This window comes from Podarcis raffonei, chromosome 9, assembly GCF_027172205.1.
Source record: "Podarcis raffonei isolate rPodRaf1 chromosome 9, rPodRaf1.pri, whole genome shotgun sequence".
In the NCBI taxonomy this organism is placed as follows: domain Eukaryota; kingdom Metazoa; phylum Chordata; class Lepidosauria; order Squamata; family Lacertidae; genus Podarcis; species Podarcis raffonei.
This window is the reverse complement of record NC_070610.1, coordinates 43,398,400-43,423,787: the sequence shown is the minus strand read 5'-3', so window position 1 is coordinate 43,423,787 and position 25,388 is coordinate 43,398,400. Positions and strand designations below refer to the sequence as shown.

The following is a 25,388-nucleotide window of genomic DNA, read 5'->3' as shown; positions in this document are numbered from 1 at the left end:
CTAACAACAGAAAGCCTAAAACTGAAACATTACAGAAGTGATGAACCTTGTGAGTAAAATGAAGGCTTCTGAGAAGGTAGACAGATTAAAGAGTTCACAGTTCAGCAGTTGTATAGTTTAGGCCATATTGGGTAAACCAGGTTGCACCTGGGAATAACCAGCAACTCATAGACTTGTGGGAAGGGTGCATGATGGAGGAAAAGGTGGTCATTACGTTACGGATTAGGCCTAGGCTGGCCTGCAAACCAGTCCTAGCTCCCAACATGACAGACTGAGCCATTAAAATAATACAGTCAGCATCTTCCTAACCATTTGGAGAAAATCACATATAGGGATATCAAACTAGGACTTCAATATTGTGTAAAATAATATTGAACTCTGCACTCAGGAAGATTTACTGAGGATGACTCCGTACGAACTAGCCCTGTTTGTATGTCTACTAAGCACATCAGAGGAGTACATGGCAAACAAGTTGCTTGCAAGCATTTTGCACTACAATATCTAAAACTTGATAGCATATCCTATGAAATGTAGTATTAAATGCTCCCCTTCACTCTGATTCATACCAGCCTTTTCTTGCTGCTGCAATTTTGCCTGTTTCCACATTATCTAAATGGACTACAGCCCCTATTCTTATACACAGTGTGCCCAGCATTCTCCATTAACTAATATGGAAAACTCTTTGTGGCACCATACCATATTTAGGTCCTGCCTCTTCCTTCAACCTCATTTCCACCTGCAGTCTGGATATAAGATCACAATTCCATGCATTCCAAAACAGCCAATCCTGTTGCACCCTGACCCCATCAGATGCAAAGTCCTTTCCTCTCCTGCCTACTAATGCCCTTGATGCATGTCCTGAGGCCTTTCCTCAGAAATCTATGTCTTATGGCTGCAACGCTTCACCACTAACAAAGTGAAATTACTTTCACAATGAAATTGGTGTGTTAAGTGGATACGAGACTGCAGCCTAGAAGGACCATATTCAACACAACAATTTCAATCAGAGGAATTCAACAACTGATACATGGATACATTCTTTATCAAAGAATATTAACAGTCATGGTCCCATTCCTAAACACAAAGAAAATAACTTTGGCCTGGAATTTGTAGGAAAATATCATGCACAGAACAGTCTGGGTCTTCCATTTTAGACCAAACTGACTTTAATTGCTAGATAAAAACATACAATAGCAAGTACTTAATTTTAAAAATCAATACATAAAACTAAACAGTAGGGAAAACACTAGAGCGATTGTAATTGAGGTGTTAGTTAATTCTATCAATGGGATCCTGGTGACATCTTTACACACACACACACACACAGAGAGAGAGAGAGAGAGAGAGAGAGAGAGAAAAGACTCCTCATTTTGTCACCTGAGTATTTAACTGTAAGACTGATAATTCAGTGTTACCCACAATTTATTCTATAAATACAGTTGACTAAGGCTGAAATGTGCTAAAGCCCAGTAATGTTTCAAATTCATACATGAAACAATTTGGAATCTCCCCTCAGGCACACATTGCTGCTCCATTACCCAGAATTCCTCTATTTACCTGATCGTAGGGCTGCCTCAGCCCTGGTCAGGAAGTGGTGAAGTTGATCCAGCTTATCAGGCTGCTCCGCTAGGGACTTCTCCAGCCATATGGCTGACCCAGGCCCTGCAGCCTCCCTCAAGGCATTCCAGTGCTCTATCAGAGTAAAGAGCTCGGCGAAAGACTTGTGATAACCCTGTCGCAGCATGTCTATGCAGATGTTCTTCTTGTATGAATTCCGGTAACTGGGAATTTAAAAAAGGCCAGTTTTAATTCTTTAATCTACTTCCACTGAAAGAGATCAAGATACACACACAGATATTACTTACACGCACACGCAATCAGTATACACCAGTGATTAAAATGCGACAAGTGTTCCTTTCACCAACTCATTTTTTTTCTTGGTAAATGCCCATGCATCTTCAACAGAGGGAAGGCGCAGTAGGCGTTTAATACTATTTCTACTAGAACTGCATTACAAATATAACAGTGTTCTGCAATTGAAATCAGCCATGAAGGTCAACTGACTTAACCTACGGGGGGGGGGGGATCTTACCCAAACGTTGCGGCATTTGTTCACTAGAACACAAGCTCAGAGTTTACTTAAAACAGGGAGCAGTGGGGGAAACTAAGCATATACTGCATGTCAAAACAATGTATATGTTAAATAGTTTTGCTGGAGGTTATGGTGGTTTGGTTTAAAATGTCTGACATAGTATTTGTTAGAACTAGACTCCTTACATATTATTTGCCTGTGTTCAATATCCGTCTTCAGCTGGGACTAATTTAGTAACACAGAAGTTTCATAATTTCCACCTAATTTTAAAACCAAATGACATATCCACAGAGATACAATGAAGAATGTATATCAAAGTTATTCTAATAATAAACATGGAACAGATATTCATATTAAAACATGTATAATTAAACACTATCAAGAGATGGTACATATTTCAAGGCATATTACTCTGCTATAGTAAGGCCATTTTCATGTTACATCAAACCAACTGTAGAATATTAATTGTTGATTTTTTGATTAAAAGTTCAGCTAATTCCAATTTTACAGAAAGTGCTGCCCTTCAATATTGTATCGTTAAAATACGCTTGAACATTAGAAACATGCAGTTTTACTTGTTCCTGTTATTGAAACATGCATGGAAACAGATTTTGCTTAAAAGCATTGCTCTGATCATATTTTAATATAAGCAGTAGAACTTGATAACAGTCCCTAATGGTTAGTATGTGGTTTTATATACAAAGTAAATTTCAGAACAGAGCACTGCTATTTACTAACTAGTAATGTTGTTAAAGAAAGCAAGAAGATCTTTGCATCGCTTTATAAACAAGTTCTTCAAGGACAATGGTAACTGCATTTTTACTACTGAAACCAGAAGCCTATACACAACAACAAACATTAGCGAAGCACTTTAAAAAAACACTGTACAACAAATAAAATTGAAGACAAGCCCTGTCTGCAAAAGTTTATAGTCTACTGGACACAGAGAAAGAGGGAAAGAGTAAGAAACTTCAGAAAACTAAAGAAAAGACCTAGCAGAATAAAATACATCACAACAGTTTAAAGGGAAAGTGATGTAATATCATGCAAAAAGGCACAGGGCTGGCCCAAGGCATTTGATACTTCTTCCCCTTCCACATACACAAGCAAGCTAGGTCGGCAGCTGAATCTTACTTACTGGTGACACTTGATAGCAAGCTAGCTTAGGGACACAGAGCAGGCCATATGGCTTGCAAAGGCCTATCTTCCAATACCATCCTGCTCCTTAGCATCAGCTGACTGATCTACCTAACTCTATCTCTACCTCACTCTACCTAACCCATAGAATACACTGTCGGCAGGTAAGAAATAAGTAAATTAAAAAGGGACAAATAAGAGATAACATATGACATTCTGGCTTGACCAGGTGTGCTCTCCTAGCAATGGTGACATGGCCAATTACCAGACGGTGGAAGTAAAGTTGTACAATACATGTAGCCCCAGCCATTCATGGGTTGCAGAGCTTGCATGGTAGAAAGGCAACAGTGTGGATTTTGTAATTTAAATATGTCAAGACCGGAGGCACTACACTGAGAATAGGAGGCAGAACAAGACTAAGAAGGCCAGAATGCTGGCTCCAGAACTGGTCTGCAGCTTACTGAAGACTGAAATATTATTGAAGGTGTATGTCTTAGGCTCTTCCTTGGATCAACGTTCACTTAAAAGGGTCCGCTGAAGGTTCATGCTGCAGAAGTTAGAGCATGGCCCTTTTAAGTGAGCACTGATCTAAATAGAGCTTAGACCAGAAACCTCCCTACAAGCCCTTTGTGGCCTCTAGGATTGGTATAGTAGTGCAGATGGAGCCCCCAGAGATAAGGGAGCCTCTGGAGAGGTGTATCTGAGGACATAGACAAGAAATATTGTTGGGAACAGGAGACTGAGGAAAAATGGTTCCTTCAGGTTCTTCCTCTTCTTGACCAGTAGAAATCCCTACAGATGCAAAACTAAGACTCCACTTTTGGATAAATTCAAAAAACAAGAAAATATTAATGAGGAAAATAATAAAACAGCCACAGATTATTAGCTAAACAAAAAAAGGGAAGATTTAATATATAGTTGTAGCTCAGTAGAATAAAACTCTCTCTATATATATGTCTGTGTTAAAAGAACAAACAAGGGAAGTCAAATTAACACCTAAGAAAGACCTAAGAAAGAGCCTCATGGAACTCCAAAGAGAAAGGGATTTTAAAAGTACTATTAACAGAAACAATAAGAAAAGAAAAAGAAGACAAATCTAGCAAAAACAGGATGCTTAAAATCTAAAGCAAGGAAAAGAGTACAATATTAGTAGTACAATATCAAAAAAATCAAAAAGGGACGCGGGTGGCGCTGTGGGTAAAACCTCAGCGCCTAGGACTTGCCGATCGCATGGTAGGCGGTTCGAATCCCCGTGGCGGGGTGAGCTCCCATCGTTCGGTCCCAGCTCCTGCCCACCTAGCAGTTCGAAAGCACCCTTAAGTGCAAGTAGATAAATAGGTACCGCTTTATAGCAGGAAGGTAAACGGCGTTTCCGTGTGCTGCTCTGGTGCCGGTTCGCCAGAGCAGCTTCGTCACGCTGGCCACGTGACCCGGAAGTGTCTGCGGACAGCGCTGGCTCCCGGCCTCTAGAGTGAGATGAGCGCACAACCCTAGAGTCTGTCAAGACTGGCCCGTACGGGCAAGGGTACCTTTACCTTTTCAAAAAAATCAGACAAGGAGGACAGAATAACCTAATATTTAGCTAAGAGAAGGTTATTGGAAATTAGGGTGTTTTGACAGAGGTGTTATTGTGGAAAGGGGCAGTTCTAACACATTTGATATGCAAATGTCCAAACACACTTGTTTTTTCACTCATTATATTCATTTCTATTCCATCACTTCCCATCCACACCAGAGGAGGAGAGCTTAATGAAAAATATTCTGGGTGTGGGGTTTTTTGTTTCTCTCCTCAATTACTCCTGCCCTGCTCTATCTTTTTATGTTGTGGGTATGCACACAGGTGTGTCTCATAAAATGCATAAGAACAAATATTACCAGGATAAGTCACAATTGGCAAAATAGAAACTTTTATATTTCAGGGGCAGAGGTGATTCCGTAGAGAATGCCTATTTCCATGATGAAAACAGATGCCACCAAAAGACCCCTATTGAATCTGTCAGCAGAAAGACAGCCTGTTTGTTTACCTTCCCCCTTCCCAGACATACTATGTATTCTCAGCAACGGATTAGTACACAAAGGCTTTCTGCATAGCCCATGATGTTACCCGGCCATGTTGCTGATTTGTAATGCAATTTGAGGATAACGACATCATGTGGACAGTGTGAAAAACATGGAAGCATGATCAGTACCAGTCCATAATAAACAGCTGGGCAGAAGCTTCATTGAAGTGAAAATAATTTCAACAGGGTGATCTGAGGAGAAACCAGGCTGGAAGGAATTAAAAGAGGATTCTGAAGAAAGGAAAGGCAGACACTGAAAAAGGGTCAGGTGTTCAAAAAGCTTAGAATAAAAGTAAAGGGACTATAGGCTGCTCTTTGTTTTATTTTTTATTTTTTTGGAATTTTGGGGACAAATATTACTCAGTGCCAGTTCCATCTCTGGATGATCTCTCTCTTCTTTCTGAGTGGGCTGTATAGGATACGCAATAAAGCATAAGCCAACTTCCTGATGGAGCAATTGATCAGCCAATTAATGGGTAGCTCAGAACATGAGATTTTTTAAAAAAACTTGTATTGTCTCTAATTTGACAATTTAATCAAATAAATTATCACCATGGTTTTTATTGATAGGAATTAACCAACTGACAATGATCCTGTATTATACATATACCATCAAGGTAGATAGAAGGGAAAATACTCATATACAGCCCCAAAATCTATTCATACTTGGGATATTCTGGCTTTTACAGGGAGGAAGTACAGATAGCCACCAAATGCAAAGAAACCTATTGACATGGTGTATTTACAAGTGAGATTCTTACTTCTAAAACATAGTTTTGAATATCTGTCTTATTTCTTATGCTGCTTATCAGAGCCGATTTTGAAACGGCAAAGATTTTGTTATAGCCATGCTGTTTGTTCCAATTAGAAAATTCTAATCAGCATTACATTGTTCTATGAAGAAATGAAATTCAAAGGTATTGGTGTTTAAAAACACTGTTTCAATAGGTAGAATGGCCTCTGGGGGCATCTGCTGGAAATTTAGCAATATTGCAGTTAAATCTGGTTATTCAAGTAATACCCAGCACAATATAGCATTGTTGAACAAAAGTAAATACAAAGTGCATTGTGTGTGATTCACATTCAGAGCATCAATGAGAGTTTTCCCACTGATCTCAACATGAACACAAGCTTATGTCGTGACCGTTTGCTGAAACATTGTGACACTGTATTGATCAATACTCCCAAAATAATAACATAAGAACTCTTTAACCATTTCTAAATTAGGACACGACAGTGAGACTTTAAGGCAAATCTTGTAATGCACATTCATATAATTTTTTTAGCCTAATGGGATGTTTTGACTCCCCAGGATGATTTCAAACTACTACTAGAAGCTTGTCATTTGAAGCACATCTACATATTTGTTCCTCCCTATTTAGCTGGCTAAAGTTTTCTGCATAACATTTATTATTATGCAGAAAGACTAGCTTTTGAGTAAAGGGTTCAGGGAAAGATTTCTGGGGACCCAAAGATTTTTCTTTTCCTTTTTTCATTACTTACCACAAGGCCAGAGGATTATGCAATGCTGCCTGATTGTGACCCTCAAAACTACCCAAATTGATGATGGAAAGGAAAGCTCAGACCTAACTGTGGCCAAGGAGTAATTTTCAGCTGATGAGCCTCCCTATTCTAAAGGGCAGAAACCCATGCAAGAGCTCTACACATTTCAGATAACTTTCTCTACCAAATAGACCACTTTGGGACTAGAAGGTGGAGCCTGTGGCTTCAAAAGGCTGGCCCCCAAAAATGAAGGAGGAAGCAGAGGATACAAGTGAGGCTACTAGAAGATGAATTGATCTCTGCCATTTGCCTCTCCCTTGAAAACTGATGTGCTCCAGCATGCAAGTTTCTAATTTCTGATAAAGTGGACCTTTCCTTCTTCCAGCAGGTGCTTTTAATTGCCCTCCGTGAGGCATCTGCTTGAATAAGCTACTGAGTAGGGTCTTTCAAATCAACCATCTTGGGTCCTGAATAAGTTATCTTACGAGACCCTGACAACTGTGACTAAATGACAGAAGACGAAACTGAGATCAAGTTGTTAAAAAGGGAGGATCCCTTCTTTGTAAGAGCGAAATAAAATACTTATGACTTCTTGTTGTTTCCTTCAGTGGTTGCTTACTGGAGAAAGCTGGATATGTTTTTAGCCCCAGAACTCTCATAAAAATATAGCTCTTGTTGCTGCAACCTGCACTTCTACCTTAAGCAGCCCCCAGGTAACTGTAACAGGCACCTGCAAGCTTCAAGCAGAGATCTCTTTAAGTGCCCTCAAGGTCTTAGTGATTTCTGTGACTTCTGAAACAAATTTAATTAAAACCAAATAACCAATGGGCCATTGAAAGCTTTATTTATAGCACTACAATATACTTTGTTTTTTTTTAATTGCTTAATTTCTTTTACAAAAGACTATTCAATAAACTTAGAAGGTTTTATAGTGAGCATATACAATCTTTTGATAACGTTGTTTTAACTTCTAAACACTGTTGGATATTTTCATAACAGAACAATTAAGCAGAGAGATATTTTTTGAATATGAGCATCTAGTTTCAGTCTCATAAATCTTATACCACTTTTAGTAGTCATGCAGTTCAGCCACACTTCAGGGGATATTATTATGAAAATGCTGTACATTATTGGATTAAAAAGAAAGTAAGTAATTATAAATAGCATAATTCCAACTGTTTTTGTTGTAATTCTGAATATTTTACTATAAAACAAATTCTGATGCTTTTACATTGCTTTACCCTTGTTCTTTTAATTTTTTTTAAAATAAATTCCCCTTTAAGGGAGAAGGACAGTGATGATTGTACTAAATTAACCATTTGGATGTCAGGAATATGTCTGAAGATGTATATGTCAGTAAAATGTCTCTAATCTGTAAATATATGCATCCCAATTTAGTAATGCAGGGCAAGAAGAACCAATCAACTGTAACCATCCTAAATAAATCACAGATGAAATGACTGGAAATCAATGAATGTATCATTTGCTAACTTCTGTTTGCTAACTTTGAAACTTCTGTTTTGAAACCTGTTTATCTGTCAGTTTTTCATTATGTGAATGAAAGCCCCAGCAGTAACTAACAAAACTTAATTCCAACTAGAATCCTTTGGAATTGGGATAAGTAGATGATTAGGCTGAAAACCAATACCCACCTACTTGGGAGTAAAATCAATTGAATTTAATGGGTCTTACTTGTGAATAGACATGGATAGGATTGTGCTATTAAAACATAAGAAACAGCTTGTATTAGAGTATTCCAACATTAAGCCAATTCAATTTGAAATACTCGGGGAAAGTATTATTTATTTATCAACACTGGGGGGAAATGCTATTCTCCACAAAAATCAACTTCTTTTTTACTTCTGTTTGCTGATGTGAGAAATACATGTTTCTGAAGTTTAAATATGTTCACTTAATAAAGGAACGTATCATATTTTATTAATGCAAAGTAACTTAACAAAAGAAAAACAAAAAGATTCCTGTGGCACCCAAAAGACTGAATTTTTGTGTAGCATAATCTTTGTGGACTTGAGCTTATTTCTGTTGCATGACGTGTTATCATTAGATGACAAACAGAGAGAAATCAAAGTACCTACAGAAGGAGTTAAACATAAAACAAGGTGTAACACTGAGTCTGTAACATTTCTATAAAAAGGCCAAAGATATACAAGAACAGTGACCAATTTGGAACAGCAGTCATTGCTAATAACATCTTTGTAGTTAAGCTATGTTCATTTAACACACAAAGTGTGAAAGAAACCCACAGTTCCACTTAAGGTGGTGAAGAATAGAATTTGCTTATGAATTTGAGGGAAGCCATTTCATACTGGATCATCCCTTTCAACAAATGCAAGTGTCCTAACAAGCGGTATATTCCAAATACATTCAGGTGTAGGAAGCCAAATGGACCTTTCAATTATTTATTTTTTAAAAATATATTTTATTAAAGATTTCTTAGTTTACAAAAATACATGCATTGTCTCTTTTTTCAAGTTGTGTTGTCTACAGATCAGTTTCATTTGTTGTGAGACATCAGTGTTGCATGCAGTGTTAGGTTAGGAAGAAAAGATTGGGAGTGGGGAGTGGTGTGGGGTTGGGTGGTTATGCTTCAATTCTTCTACTTAGTGTATGTGTGGGGTTTTGTGTCAGTGTCTCTTGGGTGGGTTCTCTTACTATTATTCACTTGTTGTATTTCCTTGGTGGTGAGGGAGGTTGGGGGTGGCCTAGGATGTGATTGGTTGTCTTTGGCTGGCTGTAGTGAGAGTGGTGTGTGTGTGTGTTTTTGGATCAGGTTAGCCAGTTTGATTCGTATGCTGTTGGTGGATTCTCATTGTTGTCTTGTTGGGCTATGTATGTGCTAAAGGGGAACCATACCGGGGTGAAGGCATCTTGAAAGGTTAAAAAACACCACATCAGGAATAGTACCTTAATTGCTTGTGTCTTTGTTTCATTGGCTGAGTTCAGATGAAATGACAAACCATGCATTGTTGTTCACAGAACAAGCCTGCGCCAGCATTGGCTTACATACCCCTTAGCATGCAAGGAAAAAACGCACTGAAAGCTTTCGCTTTTTAACACTCAAAATAGTTCTCCATCAAGTCCAAACTCAACAAACTGATTTGTCTTAACAACTCTTTTCATGCATAGAGGGAGGGAGGAGAGGGGGAGCATAAAAGCCCAAGGCTTATGCATGCTAATTTTCATAAGCATAGCTTTTCATTACTTCTGAACAAGACCACTGTCTTTCAAACCGGGACACTACTAGACTCTCTCTGCTTCATAACGGGAACATTGAAAGAAAAAAGTTAGGCAATACATATGCAGCACATCAAAATGACAATTCATGTTTGGTTTTCAGTGTGTTCTCTCTCTCTCTCTCTCTGTGTGTGTGTGTACTTACACACACACACAATTACAGTGGTACCTCGGGTTACAGACGCTTTAGGTTACAGATTCCGCTAACCCAGAAATAGTGCTTCAGGTTAAGAACTTTGCTTCAGGATGAGAACAGAAATTGTGCTCCGGCGGCGGCGGCACAGCAGCAGCAGCAGCAGCAGCAGGAGGCCCCATTAGCTAAAGTGGTGCTTCAGGTTAAGAACAGTTTCAGGTTAAGTATGTACCTCTGGAACAAATTAAGTACTTAACCCGAGGTACCACTGTAGTTAATTGCGGTGTGTGTGTGTGTGTGTGTGAGAGAGAGAGAGAGAGAGAGAGAGACACAGAGAGAGACAGAGAGAGACAGAGCCTGACGGAGTTCAGAAAGAAGCTTCACTATAAATTCTAGGACAATGAAATTCCCACTTGTCATTTTGTATCATTTTACATTCTGAATATTTTCATAGTATCTCTGTGCACATCACAAATAAAACACAGTTGTTTACTTTTGCCCTATATTTCCTATTAAATATTGTTGAACTATTGATAAAAGAAAGGTTTAGAAAACAATAGGACTAAACTCGGCAAAAACAAGTTACACAAAGTTAACTTCAGTTCACAGCGTTCTTCTCTATTAAATAATGTCTTGTATTTTATCTTTGCAAGAATCTGATGAGTTTTTGCAAGTAAAATTCTGTTTCCTCTACACTTGCTAATAGTCATGAGAATCTGTAGTTTGCACCTTCCCATTAAAAATGTATTGTATTTTTTGAAATTATTCACCCCGCCTTTTATCCAGATCATGTCTTTGAAAGGAGGAAGTAGATAATAAATGGAATTATTCATGATTTCCCATTAAATATGAAACTTTCTTTTGCAGAGTTTAGAAAATGGAACTTCTACATAATGTACAGAAGTTGATTAGAACTTTTTAACCTTTCCAAGAAAACTCTTCCAAATGTGTAGGGCAGCTTTTTCATGAACGGTAAACTATTCATTTCCCTTGCATTCCTATTATTTCGTCTTTCTCTAGTTACACCATATATATCAGATCAAATCAAAGTGTGGAGAGACCACTGATTTGAATAAAAGACTCACTTCCCTCTTCTCTTTCGAAGAGAATATAATTCTAACAGAGTATTGCTTCATAAAAACATAAAATTTTGGTCACAACATGCAAGATTATTAGGAATTATTTAGGCAAAAGAGGAATACACATTGAAACAAAGTTAAAAATGTCAGTGTTATTAAAAAACATCAAATCTGTGTCTTATAATACTGTCTATAACATATATTATTTTTTCTCTTGGACAGCATCGTATCAGTGGGGAGTTTAGAAGGTAAACAAATTTTAATTCTGAATTCACTATATACTGATAGTGAATACATTATCCAACTGTGGAGCCTTATGTAGCCAAAATGGAACCCCCACCAAACTTCCACAAGAAGGAAGCAATGAAGGCTTAGGATAAGTATGTTTGCATAAGTAATTTTTTTATATATAGAGAGAAATCCCAATACAGTTGAATGAGAACCAAACATGCTCAGTTACAAGCTTGGTGGCTCAGGAGAATGCTGTGGACATACTGTATCTTGATTTCAGTAAGGCTTTTGACATATGATACTTTTGTAGAGAAGCTGGTAAAATGCGAACAGGATGAGATAATTGTTAGGTGGGTTTGTAGCTGACTGACCAAACCCAAAGAGTGCTCACTAATGGTTCTTGGTCATCCTGGGGGAAAGTGGCAAGTGGGGTGGTGTAGGGTTCTGTCCCTTCTGTTGTTGTTCAGCATCTTTATAAATGGCATGGATGAAGCTATTGAAGGGATGCTCATCAAGTTTTCAGATGAGGGGTAGCCAATGCCGCTGAAGACAGAATCAGGATTCAAGAGGACCTGAAAAGATTGGAGAACTGGGCCCAAACTAACAAAACGAATTTCAACAGGGACAAATATAAGGTTCTACACTTAGGCAGGAAGAACCATCTGCACAAATATAAGATGGGAGCACCTTGCTTGCCATTAGTACATGTAAAAAGGATCTTGGGGTTTTAGTAGACCACAAGCTTAATATGAGAAAATAATGTGATGTAGCCTAGAAAGGCTAGGGTTTTCTAGGCTGCATCTACCAAAGTCTAGTGTCCTGAAGTTATAGTACTGCTCTATTTTGCCTTGGTCAGACCATACCTAGAGTACTGTGCCCAATTCTGGGCACCACAATTTAAGAAGGATATTGACAAGCTGGAATGTGGGCAGAGGAGAGGGCCACCAAGATGACCAAGTCTTATGAGGAATGGTTGTGGGAATTAGGTATGTTTAGTCTGGTAAAGAGGAGAATGAGAGGAGATTTGAAAGCTATCTTCAAATATTTTTTTCATTAGGAAAAAATATTCTATCAACTCAAATAAAATGCTAATAAGCTAGTCTTTCTCAAGCAGCAAGATTTAAAAGTATATCAAGAAAAAGTTATATTAGATCTTCCAGCAACTGCTTTACACACAAAGGTTCTTAATTTCTAAGGCTTCATATATACAAATAAGGGTGGTGACAAAGATGAGTTGAAACTGATTATGCATAGCTCCATTTTGGGATCTGCAGGGCTTTTAAATTATCTTTTTATAAATGCTTTAAAAGTTGTCTGGCACAGACATTAAAGAAGGTGAGACACAGTACAATCCTGTGAATGTTTACACAATAGAAAGTTTCAGTGTATTCAGTTGCAAGTATTTCCTTGTGTGTTTAGGATTGTAGTGACAATATCCCATCCCCAAAAGTATGGGACAGAGGTGTTTAGGTATATATTTTTCTTTCCTAGAACTCTGATGTCTAGCAACTGTAACCAGGTGCAAAAGAACTAGAACTCAGTTGGATATATTAAAAAAGGGGGCCTTTTGAGCACTTACTCAGCCAAGCAAACAAGTTAAATCCATTTCAGGTTTCCCCTAGTGTCCTTTTTCAGCCAACAATTATTTTTTAGGGGGAGCGGACAATGTTAGTTGCTGCTATTGTTAGCCAGCTGACAGTCAGAAACCCTTGCTGAACTACTGGAAGATCACCCCAACCACAGATCTACCTTCTGCCATCCCTAACATGTTATATCTGTACAGACACACTGGCGAGATGTGCAGGTAATGGAAGGTGAAGAAAAGTAATGGGGTAAGCAAGGGGTTGAGTGGGCTAGGTGCAGTAGGAGAGGCCGAACAGAAGTGATGCAAATTGATTATTTCAAGTCAGGGAATTATATATATCAGCTGAGCCAACTTGAATAAGCATCTAATGCTTAAGTCCCAGTTCAGAATGAGGGTTCTCCATGCAGTGGCAGAAGATTCATAACCCTGAGAGGATTTCTCCCTTGCCTGGTAGAATGCAGAACCCATGTATCTAGGTAATATGTGAACTGTGCCTTGGCAATCCATACCGACCAACCTACCCCCTATCTCACGCACTTTGAGTTTTCTCCTCTGCAGCAGATTTAGGGAGGGCATGTGGGGATGAAGAGTGGGAAGGGGAAATCATTGAAAATGGTTTCTCTCCTCATTCTTCTGACAGAAATTTTAACACCAGTGAGCAGCTCAGTTGGATAGAACCCTATTTTTTAAAAAATGCTTGATTTCATAACACTACATTAGGAAGCTGCTCTAATGTACTCATCATACTGTACTATGTGCCTTTTATAAGAAAGCTGACTTGACTTTCCTACCCAAATGTGGAATTGTAATTGTTTGAGTATAAGCAGTCTTTCACTCTTCTACTTCTACTGAAGATATATAGAACACTAAAACAAAGGCACATTCAGCAGGTATTTCTCAACTGTACCAAACCTTATGGACACAGTTAGCAAAATTTAGTATCCCTGAAATTACATTTTATTTCATTAAGGGATCCTATCTCTGTCTGTTGTACTCAGGTACCAATTTAATTTATGTTTCTATACCTGTACTGCATTTTGTTAATTGTGAAATATTTAAAGTTTTCAGAATGTCAGTAAGGGTTTTTAATAGGCATCTAAAGCTAAACAGAGTGAGCACCAATGGTATTTGTGGTGGGAAATATGATTTCTTTCCTTTATTGCAACTAGAGGGACAATGCTCTGGCCTGTTGCTTTTAGGATAATTTATCAGCACTTCTTAATCTACTTTAATATTCTACACTTGATCTTTATTTTGGTTAGATTTAAATGAACAGCACAACTGTGCACAAGGAGACTTTGGGTGTGTTTTCCAAAGAGTAATCTCTAATGTCATATTTCAACTCTTTTCTCCAAAAGTAATATTTTAACAATGCGTGCTGTTAATTGTTTTGAAACAATCTCATTTTTGAATTTGCAATAGCACATAATAATATAAAGGGAAAGGAAGAATGTTACTGTGCAGTCCAGAATTTACTCTTGCACTTTGGTACCATTTGCAGCGCAATTGCAGCTTTAGTGATTCGTCAACACATGTTATACAGCAACTATTTTTCCAAATTACAGAGATTCTCTGTCCTGTGCCCTCCAATCTGAAGCATGACTGAAGTGAATAATGTGGCAGTGCTTCAGAGGTTTCATCACTAGAAAAAGGGACAAGAGAGAGAAAAGGGGCCAGAGTGCCACACTTACAAATGGACTCAGGGAAGCTGATGTCTGCAAAAATCACAGACGCATGAATTCAGGTTCTTACACTGGATTTCACAGAAATCCTAAACAGATCCCAGCAGCAAGGAATCAAAAACTGAATGGGCCTTCAGCATGAAGTAATATGATGGGCTGCCCCAAGCAAGTATTTTTAAGTAGTTCTCTCACTTTCAAATGTTAGTCTTTTTTTTACCTGTCTTGCTTTAATGAGAAAGCTACTGATTGGATACCTATGGTGAATGAGCTTGCACAATAAGAATGAAGGGTACTGTTACATGAAATAAAGAATGTTCTAGAGGGGGAGAATGGAGACGATCAGACAGTAACTCCTCCAGGTATGTACCCTTGAAAAAGAATCACATTTAGACTTCAATAAAATGCTCTTTTGCAAGTCAAAGGCAAACTCTGCCTGCAACTACACTACTGAACCCTAAGGTAGTAATTCCTGAATTACGACGTTAATTTCAGGGTCACAGACAAAACAAGGGCAAAAGTTGGGATAATGACGTACATCAAAATGCTGCTATGCATACAACTATTTTTAAACACTATGTAGAAGCTGCAGTTTCACTATGCTGCATGCTTCACTATGTAGAAGCATGAGTTTGACCAAACTGCGGGAGGTAGTGGAGGACAGAGGTGCCTGGCGTGCTCTGGTCCATGGGGTCACGAAGAGTCGGACACGACTAAACAACAAAAGAAGCTGCAGTGATTCTGCTGTGTAAACTGTGTGGGAAACTGCACTTCCCCCCAGGCTGATTTTGGACAGTAGGTTTTAGAGAACCAGGGAACATTATAGAGTTAAGTACTGCAAATCACAATAGTATATTTCAGAAAGTAAAACTTCAGCCTTAAGTGAGAGGCTTTACAAAAATCAAGGAAGAAAAATACGTTTTAATTACTGACAAACAATTAAATGCTGCAAATCTACTTTGGTAAATCGGTGAATTAACACAAGCATTGAACTGAATGCTTTGATATATGCAAGATAAGTAGCAGTGAAACATAATTATTTAATATCAGTTTTAATTTTTAAATGCCATGTTCTTCAGAAAATTGCCTGAGGAACTTTAGATTTCAATGAATAAGACTAGAAAGAAAGAAAACAATAAACTTTCAGTATAAAAATGCCTCAGAAAGACCTTACTTACGCAGCAGCCTCTTGTTTTGACAATCCTTTGATATGCTTGGCCAAATAACGATCTATGGCATCTTTGCCTTTGATCAAATGCATCCTAAATTTAAATAAAAAAAATTAAAGAACAGTGAGGTGACTTAACATCAAAATCTGCTACATGTATTATGTATTAACCTTTGCCAAGCAAAGACAGATAAATATTAAAATATTGACAAAGTATTTTATCAAACACATACTATCAACATGTACAAGTATCACTTTACCTTTTTGGTCTGCAGCTAATTCAGACCTTTATTTTGTAGAAAAGTACACTTGGCTTTAGCGAAAGGCTCCTTTTATTCATGACTTTCACTTTTAGTACATAAATAATAAGCCTTATTGGACTCCATGTTTTGCAGTGATTGGAAAGTAAATGTGCATCTTCTCTCTCAAGTGCAATGACCACAATGAGCATTATTTGAGTTGGGCAAGATACATTTAGACTGAAATCTTAATCCCTATTTACCAGGGAGTAAGGTAAAGGTAAAGGGACCCCTGACCATTAGGTCCAGTCGTGGCCGACTCTGGGGTTGCGGCGCTCATCTCGCTTTATTGGCCAAGGGAGCCGGCATACAGCTTCCGGGTCATGTGGCCAGCATGACTAAGCCGCACCTGGCGAACCAGAGCAGCGCACGGAAATGTCGTTTACCTTCCCACCAGAGTGGTACCTATTTATCTACTTGCACTTTGACATGCTTTCGAACTGCTAGGTTGGCAGGAGGTTACCAGGGAGTAATCCTCACTAAATTCAACGGAATTTCCTTTTGAGGAGGATTTCTCTGTTATTTTTTGAAAATCAGGTTTAATCACAAATGTTTTGAAATATTAGCACAGAGTTCTATCTAACCCATGTGAAAATGTCAGGGCATAACCCAGTAACAAACTGCTTCAGATAAAGCCAACTGATGGCAGTTCACAAAATCCTAGTAACATTTTGATAAGATGTAACATTTGAGTACAACTGAGACCTAATGCATTCATTACTTCAAACTCAGGGAACTAAGTCAAATAATGCTTTCAATTCAGAAAAAAATTTCAAATGTAGCTTCCTGAGGGGGGAAATATAGTGAATTGGTAAGAAACTTTAGAGACTGTGGGTGGTATCCAGTGCTGTCCCCTCCGCTGATGGATGGCACCTGTCAACCTAAAGCAGAGGAAGACTGGTTTGGGTGATTTCCTCTCTCCTCCAGGCCCCTGTGCCTTCACCTATCCCCCCCCCCAACAGGCTATTTTTTACACCTAAACCACCTGCCCATTTTCTTACAAAAACAGCTACTATTGAAAATCCACAAATATTAAAAATGCTTCTCCATCTTAATTTCAGCTCCACTATTTTGTACTTCTATCACAAAGCACACAGTTTATTGTGACTTGGTCATCAGCAGAAAGGGGAGGGAGACGTAAAGTTTTAAAACACTCTAATTACACATTAATTGACTGCATACAGTCCCTCTCAAAATCAATTAGTGCACAGGTCTGACTCTCTCATAGCTGGCCTGTACCTCAGTGTGCTCCTTTAGTACTTTAGCTTTAAAGAGTGGTACACTCAACTGAGAAATAATAAACAAACAAATACAAGAAACACACACCTTGCAAGTTCTGGTGATGGGCATCTCATCTCTTCCTTACTTGGATGCGCTTTGGGGGTTCGCACTGGCACAGGAAGGAATATATTCATCTTGAACTAAATAAATGAATACAGAATATTGTCAGAAATTCATGTCACATAGTTTTCACTTTTCTTAGACATTCATTACAGGTGTGTTGTTCAGGGTAAACTATACTAGTCGTTCAGAGGTTTCGCAGCACTGAGATATCAGCAGAGCTTTTAGTCACTGTGAAATTGACTCATTAGATACCCATCATAATAAACAGAGACCCCTCATAGCACACACCAATTTGAAATCAACTTTGAGTAAGAGCAGCAATGAAGAGGTGTTATCCCAAAACCATATTTTAAGTAGGCATGCAAAACTTCCAAGAATATTGGGAGCACATAAAAGTAACAATGAACAGTGGCGTAGCGTGGGGGGTGCAGGGGGGGCCGGCCGCACCGGGCGCAACATCTGGGGGGGCGCGCTCGCCGCCTCCGGAGTCGCCGAAGAGCCTCGGGCACAGGCTGTAGCAGAGCCCCATGCCTCGTGGAACCGACGAGCTGGCAGCGGCTCTCAGCGCTCACCGCGGTCCCCGCGCGTCAGGGCCGCGGAGGGCGCGCCAGGCAGCCCCTCCTCACCAACGGGCAGCGTTCCCCTGCGGGGCTCGGCCAGCGCGCTGGCCTGGCCGCGTGGAGTCGCCGAGGAGCCGCCGCCGCCTGCCATGCCGCCCTGGCTGCTTCAGCCGCGTCGGACAGCCGGCTCGAGGCTCCTTCCGGCCGGGTCTCCCGACGGGGCGCTGCGGGTGGAGGCTCCGGCACCAAGCGCCACGCCGCCCAGGCTCGGGTCGCTGTCTGGACGCGCGCAGCCCACCAAACGCGCCACCGGCGGCGAATGAAGCGCCCAGCCGGAGCCACCTGTGCTCTAGTGCCTGCGCGCCAAGATCGTCCACCTGCCCCGACGGGGCCCACCCACCCGCGCCGGAGGCCGACCGACGCACTGGCCCCAGAGCCGCCCCCTCCCCGCGCCAGAAAGAAGCTGCTTCGGGGCTAGCCGGGCCGGGGAGGGAGACCAAGAAGGCTGCGCCGTGACGCCCAAAGACGCGCGTCTTGGCGCAAAGGGGCCGCGGGACCCAGACGCGGAAGGGACCCTCTCCCCCTGACCCGCCAGTGAACTGCAATTCCCAGCTCCCTTGGCAAATCCCAGTCCCCAAGATGCTTTATTTGAGGCAGGGGTCCTTTAATTGCAAGAACAACACCACGGAGGGCAGTAGTCACCACGAAGTTTGCCCCAGAGTAGAGCCGTCAGTATTAATGACCATGGTTAGGGGTTAGGGGGCGCAAATTACTTGCCTTGCCCCGGGTTAGGGGGCGCAAATTACTTGCCTTGCCCCGGGTTAGGGGGCGCAAATTACTTGCCTTGCCCCGGGTTAGGGGGCGCAAATTACTTGCCTTGCCCCGGGTGCTGACAACCCACGCTACGCCGCTGACAATGAAAGCACAGAGAAGTTATTTTATTTTTTAAATAAAAACAGAGATTTCAAGAAAATTCTAAGTATTTCTAGACTGAAATATTAGATTTGGTTATATTCACTGGCCCAGAAACAGTGCTTGCAATAGAACCACTCTCTTATCATCATGTAGGCATGAGACAAATCTATGTTTTATAATGGAGCAGGTGAGAAATTGATACATAGAATATTGTGATCATACTACTAGACCTCATGTTGAACAGGGAAAACAAATACATAGCTATTTTTATAACAGTGATAGTACAAGTTGCCTACAAGTATCTCAACTTAGCATTTCTCAGCATTTAACTGTAACATTCAGTTTCACCGTTTTTCTTTTTAACTGAACATTTGCAACAAATTTCCTACTCCTGTATATTAGAATGAAGCCCCAATTTTAAATAATGACCCAACAAGTACTTATTTTAACAGCCTTACATTTCAGCAGCTATAAGAACATTGCTTATGGAACACTAACATGTTATAATGACAACATAATGATAGTAACTTAATACCACAATTAGTCTTATATGTGCACAAGCTTTATTTCTTTTAAGCAGAACAACAACAAAAAGCCATTAGACAGAGCAGTCTAGCTTGTCATTTTGAAGTTCATAAATGCTAATAGGACTTTTTTGTCACATAGAGCACTGTGTTCTTTTCCCCACGTACTCAGCTTACACTTCCCACCATTAAAGTTACAGCTGCCAGTTCCTTCATTTTGCAAGTCTATGATCTGAGAATGTTAGCAGCAGGAGCACCCTTACTCTTAAATTTGGTTTAATGTAGATATTGTAAGCCCTGCTGGCAGGCCTCAAGGCACAAACTTTTAATGGAGCCAGAAACACAGCATTGTAAAAATGGAGAGAAGGTTCTCCAATTGTTAGAGATATGTTATTCCAAGGAAATTTAGTTTGCTTTACAAGTACGGAATAGCTGATAGTAGTTAAAAAGTAAAAATAAGTAACAGAGCACTAATGAACCTCTGCTGTTGTGAGATCAAGATTAATGATAATCCCCAGTTCAGAACCGCAGAGTCTTTTGAATGCAAACTTCTTCCATTTGGACCTTCTGAATAAATTACAAATGAAGGGCAAACATATCTAGATACTGGGTTCAGTTCATAATTAACCCAATTTTGCCCCAGCACCAGCCCTTCCCACAACCAAAGCCACTCACTTCCCTTGTTTTGCTGAAACCTATCTGGGGTCAGTGATTAAAAGGGACTTTGTTAGGCCATGTAACAGGACTGTGTGTCTCAAGATTCCTGGAAAATTGCAGGTTCCACTATAATCCCAATGATTCTGGCAAGCGTGATGTGATTGCTGGAGTGTTCCAGGATTTAATCAAGGCAGCAGAAGCAACAACTGCATCAGGAATGGACTTTGGTCTTTCAAATTTCAGTAGTGACCTGTGTGAAGCTAAAATTCGCTCCCCACCTCTTGCCTTCCATTTTGCTCAATTCACTACATCATAGTTGCGATGCCCTGTGGCTCTCTAGGTTTGGTGCCCAGTGTGGCGGAACCAGTTGCACTGCCCTAAAACCACCTCTGATTGCTTGCTATCACCCAGAAAGATTTGGAAAAAGTGTTAGAGGCAGCAGGGAATGGCAATCATTATTGCCTCATTGTGTTCCTAGTTATATCACCAAGAGTGTTGTTAGACCTAAAACTTAAATGGGCTGATCTGAATTGAGCCCATTCCAAAGTACGTGAAAGAAAGCTTGCCCATTACTAATCAAGACACAGAATAATGTATATAAATCAGGTCTTTCTCTTAGGGAAAACTCCATTTGACAGGATAATTGCCATGAGAATGTGCAAACAAAGTAAATAAAAAACTTCTTAGGGGATGTATTCAGGTTCAGCTTAAAATGCAGATTGACAGGCCAGCAGCAGGTGAAGAAGAGTGACAGTACATTGTCACTGAAAAGTCGAACAGTGCTTAATGAAGCCAAATAAAATCTCATTTACTTATTTAAGAGATTTCTATGCTGCCATTCAGGCTTACAAAGGCAGCTTACAAAACAAACTGAATAATAGATGTTGACAGGTTTTCATCTGTTTTACTGTTAATTTTTACTGATAATTTTAATATTTCTTGTAAACCACTTAGAGATTTTATTATAATCAAAAGATGTATACATTTTCTTAAAGAAAAAAAAATAAAACATATAAAATACACAAAGTTGTAATATGAGGAAGTATTACCCAGAATACCACTCAAAACAATTTTACTGCAAAATAAAAATAACAGCAATTTATTTCTACACATTAGTGAGTCTGTGAATACTATGACCAACTAGTACACAATGTTATCTTTAGATGTATCAGTGGTTCGTGGCCAGAATACCTTTCTTGAAATCATAATAAAATTGAAAGCAGAGTATTTTCATCAATGACATCAGAAGCAAGGCAATGAGTAGTTACCACACGGTGTTCACTTCAATTCAGTCCATATGGCAACATATACTGAAACATTTGTGTCTATCAGATCACCATGTTTTTCTACTCATGGCACTGCGAATGTCAAAACTAGAAGTTTGCCGTGACTTGTGAACGCTTCCCCATCGACCTAATAAGTGACTGCATATGAGAAGTTTGCCACATAACCAAGAGCCATGGGCGTAGCCAGGATTTTTGTTGGGGGGGGGAGAGAACCTCAGTTAACTAATGTATTTTATTGATTTTTTTTATTGGGGGGGGTAAGCTGCCCCTCCTTGCCCCCCTGGCTACGCCCATGCCAAGAGCTGCTACTTGAGTGTCATAAACATCTCAGAAATCAGAACAGAGATTATTCAAACTGTATGAATAAAAACCAAAGATGATAAACTCTTACAGCTTAATGATGTGCAGTACTGTGCTTGTTCTTTTAGGATACCTAAAAAAGAAAGAAATGCATTTTAAACACATATCGGACAAAGAAATTGATAAATTGTTAAGCGTTAGCAAAGTGTCCCTCATGGCAGGCACCACAGGGGTGGGGATTATACACTGCAAGGCTACCAGGGGACTGCAGTGTGTCTTTGCATATTCTGTGCATATGCTACACTCCCTGCCACAATCGCCTTCATTGAGAACTACGGGCAGGTTTGCCCTCACTACAGCACACCCAAGTGCAGCACTTTATCTGACTCCACAGGATTGGATGGGAATTGAATATTCAATATGTCAGGAAAAGTAAAGGAATACACCACAGGGCCAGGAGCTAAACTACTCAAACCCCCTTTGCCCCTAGCATTTGTGAACCAAATTGCATCTGGGTTGTTTCTTGGTCACATGACTGATTAAATTTCAATGCTGTCCTTCATCCAAGGCAGCTTACAATAGAAAAATAGAAAAATACAGAGCACACAACAAACAAAAACACGCCTCCCCCCAGTTTAAAAAGACATAGATTGTTTAATTAGCTAAAATCCTAATTTAATCACCCAATCATTCTTCTATGCCTTCAGGCAGCTTTTTGCCCCCACACTAGGCTCTGCAACAAAGTTAGCCACCCCCCATAAGGGGAAGGAAAAGGTTTCTGAGGGTATTTGCAGTGGATTATAAATGGGTATAGGAGGAGATAAACACCCCACCCCACTGCCAACACTTTCCTGGCCCTGCTATCTTGGCAAATGTGGGGCTAGGATTGCAAATGTGTTAGCATAACATCTACCGGTAGTTTGGCCCTGTCTGTTGCTGAAGGCCTTTTCAAATGTACCTGCAGCAAACTCACAAAAACTGATGCTTGAGCTATAATTGCACTACCCCAATCCAGTTCTAGAATAGCTACAAGCAGTGGCTTATATAATAGATGGGACGGGGATAGTGTGCAACAGCAAGCAAAAAATACGTGCAGGGAAATGTTAATACAATCATCCTGAAAGAAAAATAGGCCAGGAGTTCACTATGAAATGCAGAAAACCTACACCTCATCAAGTAATAAACTGTATCTACTTAAAGTTATTGTGTAAAAAGCTGAGGATCTATATACACATATCTTGCCATAATGTAACATTCTGAAGCAGGGTGAATCCTTCTAGAACTGTAAAGTTACAACATAAAAGCAACAGAATGTCATTTTAACAAAGGACTAGCCACTTTAAAAAAACCCTTCTTTGAGAGGTTTGGGGGTGAATTGTCCAAACAGGCCTAATTGGAGAAGAATTCCTACATCAAAAGCAATTTCACAGTGTTCTTAATCAGCTAGAGATATTACACTATTGCTCTTGAAACGATTAGTGCTAAAGTGCAGGGCATGCCACCCAAAAGAAGCAGTTTCAAAGGGCCAGTTCTTGCTTTCTGTGATGATTTCGATTGCCTGGGATCCTTTCTGTTCCCTACACTTGGAAAGGTTCAAGACAAACCTTTGCGTGATTGGCGAAGGGTTGACAAGACTGTCTTCCTAAAATCTCTTATTGACATTTATAATTTCCCTTCGCTACTATTCAGTAAAACCTTAAATACTATCTATATCCTCCCACAAAAGTATCAGATTCTTTGTGTAACTTTTGTATATCCTAACTTAAAATATGGAAGTAACTTATAATTATGCCTAAATCCATCACAGAGCTAGGCATGCTCAAGCACATTGATTTCAGTGGCCATAAGTCAGTTTAACTGTTGGCTGTGGGCTTGTACGCTTATTTTCGCCCTTAAATAAATATTGAATTAGAAGTTTCCCTGCCTATTGACTTACTTAAGGCAAATCCTTTTTAATGAACCACATTTCAAATCGCTTCAGACTACTGTGGCAGCAAAATAACCACTCCACCTCTAACCAGCATGATGAATACAGAAATGCAGCCTTGGAGGGAGTTCTGAAATATTGCATTCGCTTGCTTTTAAAAAGACTGGACAGCTATACGAACCTGACGAGGGTCTTGCTGTTCAGTTAGCGAGAGAAACTGCGTTTCCACTGCGTCCCCCCCACCAAAGGTTTCTCGCAGGGCGTCCGAGATCTTGCGCTGCTGTGTTGTACAATTTAGAGGGTCAACACCTATTAAAGTGAAGCATTACTGACAACTGCAAAATGATTCTTCCAGAGCTAAAATGCGCCCGATTACATTTATATATATATATATTCTCCGCTGCGCTTCCGCGCGCCAGCAGTTTTAGCTCTGGAGCGTCTGAAAGCACCTTTTGCTTTCCAGCTTTGCGCTTCTCGGTTCCCAAATCCCAAGGATACAACTAATCGTTATCGGGGATAAGGAGCGATTTATTTGAACACCGGACGGCACAGCAGAGTCTCTGCACACACAGCCCGCAATGGGGTGGGGTGGGGAGAGAGAGAAGACCCCATTGATCTCGGATCTTCGTCGCCCCCCTCGCCATCTTCTCCATTATTCCCCTTTGCCCATCACCTCCAACTTCGCCCTACTCGCCTCAACCCGGAACTGAAGGAGAAAGGAGAAACGTGGGCTGACTCTACACTATAGGATCCAGACATAAAAGCGCGCAACTCCCCCCCCCGAAGAAAAAGCCCCACACAGGTGGGGAAAGGGCGAGGCGCCTCTCTGCGCGGGCGCGTTCAGCCCAATTCTATGCACGTGTGAAAGAAGCCCCCAGTAGCCGGGCACACGCAGAGAGGACAGCCCCTCTCTCTCTGCGCTCCGCTGGATGCGAGACGGAGGGCTCAGCACCTGCAGCTAGAGCAATGCTATACAAAGGCTGGGGGGGGGGGCGGGGGGAGACGGCGCTCTCTCCAGCACCAGCGCAACCTGTTGCTTTTCTTTTTCTTTCCATCTCTCTCTCTCTCTCCGCGCCTGCCCTCCCAGCATGAATAACGGCGTTCAACCCAGCCCCCGGGGAAGGGAAAGTGAAGACCGGGTCTACCCCCCAGTCTGCACCGCTTACTTGTAGGCCTTACGGACTCGGGCAGGGAAAGACGCCTAGCCGTCACCATGGCGACGGGGCGGCGCCAGGGAAAGTGTTCCGCCCCCGCCTCCCAGGCGCGCCCTCCCGCCCTCGGCCTGGCTTGCGGGAAGAGGAGGGATCCGGCGTCCTGCTAGTGGCCGGCTGACGTCTTGCAGTGGCTCCCTTCGCTGTTCATTCATTCGTTCATTTAGAAAAACTGGCTTTAATTGAAAGATTTCCTTGCGCTACAAAACAAACAAACAAATAAACGGGGGAAAGTGCATCTTTCGTCTCCACTTTCGATTCATGGAGTCTTTTTCATGGAGAGTGGCTGGGGATACCCAGCCAGATAGGCAGGGTATAAATAATAAAATTATTATTATTGTTATTATTTTTCACAGTTTGGCCTTTGCTATTCTGTAGGTCGCTGCAAGAGTCAAAGTAGCTGCCAGTCAGTTATGGGCATGTGAGTGAAAAATCCTGTTGGG

At 40.6% G+C, this 25,388-nt stretch overlaps 1 protein-coding gene across 2 annotated transcripts in view; it reads right to left on the bottom strand.

The window, feature by feature from the left end:
• Nucleotides 1-24,969, bottom strand: part of TTC29 (tetratricopeptide repeat domain 29) — a 104,791-nt gene extending 79,822 nt beyond the window's left edge. Inside the window, exons 1-5 of one of the 2 annotated variants that reach the window (XM_053403181.1) lie at nt 24,901-24,969; nt 21,899-21,940; nt 17,548-17,642; nt 15,933-16,016; nt 1,558-1,781 (exon numbers count right to left, since the gene is read on the bottom strand). In XM_053403181.1, the coding sequence (XP_053259156.1) occupies nt 1,558-1,781; nt 15,933-16,016; nt 17,548-17,636 (397 nt within the window). In that variant the 5' untranslated portion in view covers nt 17,637-17,642; nt 21,899-21,940; nt 24,901-24,969. Of the gene's footprint in view, nt 1-1,557; nt 1,782-15,932; nt 16,017-17,547; nt 17,643-21,898; nt 21,941-23,743; nt 23,965-24,900 lie in introns of those variants that run through there. The other variant, XM_053403182.1, reaches the window with a different exon arrangement.
• Nucleotides 24,970-25,388: the final 419 nt, after the last annotated feature.